The following is a 6,500-nucleotide window of genomic DNA, read 5'->3' on the forward strand; positions in this document are numbered from 1 at the left end:
GTGCTTAGGCCCCCAGTCTTCCCTTCCAGCCACACCTCCCATGAACATCCCCCGCCCACCACTGCGCCCAGCTACACTGCACCGAGCAAGACAGAGGGCTGGGCCGAGCATGCAAGGTCCCCTTCCCGATTCACAGGGTGGTGTCAGGTGCCTCGCACGTGTAGGTGTTCAGCACAGAGGCGAGGCTCACAGGAAGGCAGTCTCCCCCGTACTCCTCTGGCTCATTCCAGAACTCTCTGCAGGACGGCTACTGGCACCTGACATGCCTCGGCTGGAACCCCAGGAACCCCAGTTCTGCTACCTCCCAGCTACGTGACCTTGGGTGAGTCACTTTCCCCTCTGAAGCTTGGTTTCCTCATCTGCAAAATGGGCTGATAACGGAACCTGCCTCCATAGGAGGTGCTGCTGCAGGTCCAGCGGGGCTGGCACACGGCACGTGAGCAGCATGGCTTGTGCTAACGGCCTCTCCAGTGCCGGCCGGTCCACGAGTCAAACACCCGCCAAGCTGCCGAAGGCCAGGCCAAGTGAACACCAAAGTCCCAGCCGGGCACTCGGAGCCCCAAACACCGCTCCAGCCTCAACTCCCACAGCCAGGCTTCAAGCCTCCCCGCTCCTCCAGGCAAGTCCTGCCCATCCTAGCCCCCTCTCAAAGGCCATGCCTGCACGAACCCCCCCTGGTCGGCCGAGGTGGCCCCCTTCTCTGTGTCCCTCACAACCTCTCACACCTTGACCTGGGCCCTTCCTCAGCCCACCTCGTGCCAGGCAGCTGAGCACACCTATGGTGGCCAGGCCACACGCACCCGAGGACGGGTGTGAGGGCTTCACCCCTGCTAAGAGCTCAAACAGATTCTGCCACTTACTGCCCATGGGACTGGGGGCATGTTACTTCACCTCTAAACCTGTGCTTCTTCACCAGGACAAAGAGAACAGTTTAATGATACCTACCTTAGAGGATTATTCTGACGATAAAAGGAAATGGTGAATGTGAAACACTCCTTTTGTCCCACAGCACTCCAAAGAGAGAGAAAATTCCCTAGGCCACCTAAAAGGGGGCGAGAGCCCAAGAATAAACAGCTCTAAAATGCTCAGCCTTGGGGACTTCCCTGGCAGGTCAGTGGTTAGGACTTTGCGCTTTCACTGCCAAGGGCACGGGTTCAACCCCTGGTCGGGGAACTAAGATCCCGCAAGCCAGCCGCGGCCAGTGGAAAAAACAATAAAGTAAAATAAATTGAAAAAATAAAATAAAATAAAACGCTCAGCCTAGGCAGGGCCCAATACAAGCAGCAGGGGGAAGGCCCCTCCACTCACAGCGCCCCTCCGCCGCTCAGACCCGGGTCGTGTCCACGTGACCTGACCAAACGCCAGGGGCGTGCTGCCCGTTGAAGGGAGCCTGCCCACACAGCACGCGTGCGCTGACGTCCAGGGCCCGTTAGAAGGCCCGAGCCCCAGGAGGAAGTGTCAGGCTATCTCCACCTTTGGTCCAGACGTCTGCATCACACAACAACTGGGCATTGGACCACCTGATTCTTCCCAACTCAGAGATTCTGGAGCCCCGCACAGGCCGCCTCAGCCATCAGCCTGGCTCACCTGTTACCTGGAATCACAGGCAGTTTCCTGTGGATAAAACACCAAAATCCTGCTCAGAGTGGCCACAGCCCTGGCTGCTTCCAGCAGGATTTTTACTTCAGCCAAGTCACCTGTTTATCTGGCTCTCTCTCCCCACTCAACTGCACCCACACCCCAGGCAGCACGGATCAAGGCTGATCCCCCCACCTGGCACGGAGCAAGTCCTCAAAAAAATGCTTCTACTGCAGAGGCCACAGTAGACAAGATTCAAAAATCAGGTCTGGATCTCCAAGGTACTTTTCATCATGCAACCAAGAGACAATGCGGGCAGGGAGAGGGGGGTAGTCGCTTTCTCCCATCTCATAGACAACACACTGTGACTCAAATGATAACAGCAGGACTTCCCTGGTGGCACAGTGGTTAAGAATCCGCCTGCCAATGCAGGGGACACAGGCTCGAGCCCTGGTCCGGGAAGATCCCACATGCCACAGAGCAACTAAGCCCATGCGCTACAACTACTGAGCCTGCGCTCTAGAGCCCGTGAGCCACAACTACTGAAGCCCACGTGCCTAGAGCCCATGCTCCACAACAAGAGAAGCCACCGCAGTGAGAAGCCCGCGCACCGCAACGAAGAGTAGCCCCTGCTCGCCGCAACTAGAGAAAGCCCGCGCACAGCAACGAAGACCCAACGCAGCCAAAAATAAATACATAAATAAATAAATTTATTTTTTAAATAAAGAGGGACTTCCCTGGCGGTTCAGTGGCTAAGACTCTGTGCTCCCAATGCAGAGGGCCCGGGTTCAATTCCTGGTCAGGGAACTAGATCCCACATGCTGCAACTAAGACCCGGCGCAGCCAAATAAATAAATAAATAAAAGAAATGACAACAGATTGTCCAGGGTCAAGCGTCTCCCCCAGAGGCTCCCTTATACCTTCAAAACAACCTGAGGTTAGTTCTGAACAACCTAAGCTTTAATTAAACAACAACAACAAAAATCTGGGAGGTTTAAGTTAATTCATAAATGTAACAGGTTGTCCCAGCTGCAAAGTGGAGATGAGCGGGTGACATGGTACAAGTGCTTTGGGGAGGGCGTTCTGGGTTCACGCCTGGGCGCTCGGGCCAGTCATTCTGTCCTAACTCTACTTTGGGCATGAAGTCACTGTTTAGCTTGCCCCTCTCTGAACACATTTCTCATCTGAAAAATGAGAGAGACGGGCAACGTGAGCCCTTCTAAGACTTTAGGTTTCCAACTTCCTTGCCCATCCACACCCTTCATTCCCCAGTCCAGAAAGTAATCCTCTCATTCATTAGCTGAGTGTGCCCTGGGGCTCTGCTCTGCATGGGCCCTGTGCTGCGCAGAGGAGACTCAGACTTGGGCAATGCCCTGGGGGGGGGGGGTCACCTGTTAACTGGGGAGACAGCCACACAGACCATCAGTGCCACAGTCGTCCATTCGTCCACCGGACGCGAACCCGGTACAAAGAGAGCACAGGCAGCAGGGCAGGGTGTGGAGGAAGGGTCCCCGGGGGGCAGCATGAGCTTTGAGGCCTGAAGGGAGACCTGCACGTGTTTGCAGGGCAGGTTAAGTAGGAGGTAGCTTTCCAGGCGCAGAAAAGAGCAGAAACAAAAGTGCAGCGCATCAGAGCACTACAGGGACTGAGTCCTGAGGGGCTGGGGGTGGTAAGATGGGAAGAGCTCGTGTGTGAGGGGGAACTAGAGGCAGGAGGGGAGACACAGCAATAGTGCAACCACCAGGCTGTGCCCTTGGCCTACTATGGGCAGGTCCCCTCCCCAGATGCAGCACAGTAGGTGCAGCAAGGCCTGGTTGGGACATCCGGGGGGACAGGCACTGGGGTCACACTGACCAGGGGTCAATCCCAGCTATACAGCTTCCTCGCAGACTGCCCCTGGGCTAGTCTCTTGCCTCTCTGACTTCAGGCTCCTCATGGGTGAAGTGGACATAATGTTCCTGTATCTGGCAAGGTCAGTATCAAATTGACAGAGCCTGCATAAAGCACCTGGCACATACTGAGTGCTCAGGAAATGCCAGGTGCTACAGCAAATTATTGTTCTTAGGGGGTGGCACTGCAGGCTCCTGGGGGCAGGGACTGTCTAACAGGGCACAGAGATGCTCAGAGGACAGTAGGACCGTGTTGACAGGGGAGTGAGGAGGGGTGCCCGGAGCTGCTGAGCCAACAGGGCTGAGGGGCCTGAGCAATGGTCCCTCCGACCCCTCCCCTCTCAGACACTCTGTGCCAGGTGACAGGCGGCCTGCCAGGCGGGCATGAACATGTGCTGAATGAACGAATGAGGACCCTTCCATTTCTGCTCGAAACTAATTAGTGACACCTTTTCAGAAGAGGCCAGAGAACCTCTGTCCTCGTCCATCCCGGCCTGTAGATGCCCCCACCCCCATGCTTGAAGAAAGCTTCGTTCCAGGGCAGGCTGGGCTGAGACCTGCTGCGGGGAAGTGTCTTGTACCAAGTCTGCCTCCTGCAAAAAGGAGGACGCAAATTTATTTCCTCTCGTCTTCCAGCCTCCAGGCTGTGGCCTGCTGAGGGGCCTGGAATGCCTTGTGACCTTAGGTGGGGATGCGCTGGCTCTTTGGGACTCAGTTTCCCCAGTGGTGAATGAAGGGGAGTGGGTCTGGCAGAATCTCCAACGTTGACATTCCCTTCTCCACAAAATGCTGTCGCCCCCTCAGACAGCCCCAGCCCAGACTGGCGATGAGGGTGGGGATGGGGGGTGGCTGAGAACGTGGTATGAAGTCATTCCCGCAGGAAGAAGGGAGGGGTCTTTTCAGAGAGAAAACGGCCTCCTCAGGCTTTAGTCTGAACACGATCCGTCAGTAGCCATCACTTCACGCCCAGCCACGCCGGGAGACCCCACCTACACCTGGAGCCCCAGGCTCTCGCAGACCACACGGGGCACCTCCACCCCACGTCACCGGCCCATCTAGGACTTAGGGCCTCCGTAGACCAGCGTCACACCCAGAGAGGCGGCCGGCCCCGCTCCCGCTGCCAAGCGGGTGGGTTCAGGGGGCGACGGTCCAACAGGTCCCCAGCTAGAGCCAATGTGCAAAGAGAACGGTGCGGGAAGACAAAGGCTTTGGGACGCCGGAGACCTGCCCTCCCGGCGAGCTGGGACGGTGGCCGGGGCAGCTGGCAGGGAGGTCTGCCCGGAGCCCACGGGGCCCCGGCCCTGCCATGTCGGGCTCCGGGTCTCCCCAGAGCCAGCGCCCGCACTCCCTGCAGCGGCACTGAGGCCCCGGGGAGGGCTTCCTGGAGAAGGAAGAGGCCTGGCGGAGCCACGGAGGGGAAGGAGGGAGACGGGCAGACGCCCGGATGGACAGACAGAGGGAGACGCCGAGTGACCCGGGAGACAGACAAACAGGGACGCGAGCGTGCCGGACCGCTCTTGGGACCAAAATCAGAGACGGAGACGCGGAGGCACAGGAAACAGCCGGCCGCGGGGAGCCGGGGGCGTGAGGGGGATGCGACACGCAGGGAGCCCCAGAGACACACGCAGAGACAGAGACACACGCAAAGACAGAGACGCGCAGAGACACCCAGAGGCGCGCACACCCCGACGACGCGGCGGCCCCGGCCTCGACCCCGGCCGACCCCACTCACCGAGGCCGCAGACCTCGCGGCGCAGGCTGAGGCGGCCGCGCTCCTCGGCTATGGCGCGCAGCATGTGCTGCAGCGAGCGCTCCTCGGCCTCCGCGCCGCCCGCAGGCTCCGGGGAGGCGGCGGCGGCGGCGGCGGAGGGGAGGGCGGGCGGCCCGGCCCGGAGCCCCGCAGGCGCGGGCGCCGAGGCGCAGGCCCGGCCCGGCGGCCGCGCGGAGGCCATGCCGGGCCCCGGCTCATCGCCCGCGCCGCGCCCGCGGGGGCCCCTGGCGCGCCCCGCCGCCCCCGCCCCGGCGCCGCCCGCCGCGAGCACCAGTGAAGCCACAATCCGCCTTTGTGCGCGTCGCCGCCGCCGCCTCCTGCCGAGTCCAGTGAGGCGAGCGCACCTCTGCGTCGCCGACACCGCCCGCCCGCCTCCAGGCCGCCGCCTGCCCCGCCCGGCCTCGCCCGGCCCCGCCCCCAGGCCATCCGGACCCCGCCCCCGGTAGCTGCCCACCCCGCCCCTGCCCGCCCTCAAGCCACACCCCAGCCATCCAGGTCCCGCCACCGGCTCCAGGCCCCGCCCCCGATCAGCTAGACCCCGCCCCTGGCACGCCAGGCCTCACCCCATACCCGCCCCAGGCCACGCCCCGGGCCGCCCTCCTCTGACCTCCGGCCCCGGACCTACCGGGCTGGTTCCCTTCCCCACCCTCCAACGCCCGGTCCGGTCCGGCCCCGCCCACCCCAAGCGTCTAGCCTCCGGTGACCTCCGACTCAGGCCAAGCTCTTCCTCAAACGGCTCTCGGGATTCCGCCTCGACCTTCGCCGGCCCCTCCACCCCTGCGCCCACTTACTCCAGACCCTCCCCCCAAGGCCCACCCCAAGACCGACCTCGGCCCCTGCACCCCCTCGGGCAGTTTGGCGTCTCTGAGCCCCTCCCATCGCCCCTTCCGGGCCGTACCCCCCCTCCCCCCTGCCCCGCCTCGCCCCGCGAGAGACTGACTTTGTCTCCTGCCCTCCCCATTGCCACCCTCGTTTTCTCCTCAGTCAAGTTGTCAGGACCGGTTTCCCCTGGGAACTTCCTCTTCGGAACCCAGAAAGAGGTCACCCTCCCCCACAAAGAGGTCTCATGGGGGGACGGTGGCAGAGCCCTTCCTGCCCCCAGACTCCTCCACCTGGCGCAGTGCAGGGCGTTGAGAAAGGCTCTGAGCCTGTTTCCTCAGCTGTACGATGGGGTCTCGCTCTGAGTGTTAACTAGGTATGAGGGTGTTGAGGGGTGGAGAGCTATGAGGGCAGCTGGGCACATGCTCCTGATGAAGGCCAAG

The 6,500-nt window shown here is 61.4% G+C and overlaps 1 protein-coding gene across 1 annotated transcript in view; it reads right to left on the reverse strand.

Moving 5' to 3' along the window:
- KIAA0930 (KIAA0930 ortholog) overlaps window positions 1–5,337 on the reverse strand; it is a 46,360-nt gene extending 41,023 nt beyond the window's left edge. The window contains exon 1 of the mRNA XM_059937142.1: window positions 5,200–5,337. Coding sequence (XP_059793125.1) covers window positions 5,200–5,263 — 64 coding nt within the window. The 5' untranslated portion in view covers window positions 5,264–5,337. The remainder of the gene's footprint in view (window positions 1–5,199) is intronic.
- Between the last annotated feature and the right edge of the window lie 1,163 nt (window positions 5,338–6,500).

This window comes from Balaenoptera ricei, chromosome 10 (genome assembly GCF_028023285.1).
Source record: "Balaenoptera ricei isolate mBalRic1 chromosome 10, mBalRic1.hap2, whole genome shotgun sequence".
NCBI lineage: Eukaryota > Metazoa > Chordata > Mammalia > Artiodactyla > Balaenopteridae > Balaenoptera > Balaenoptera ricei.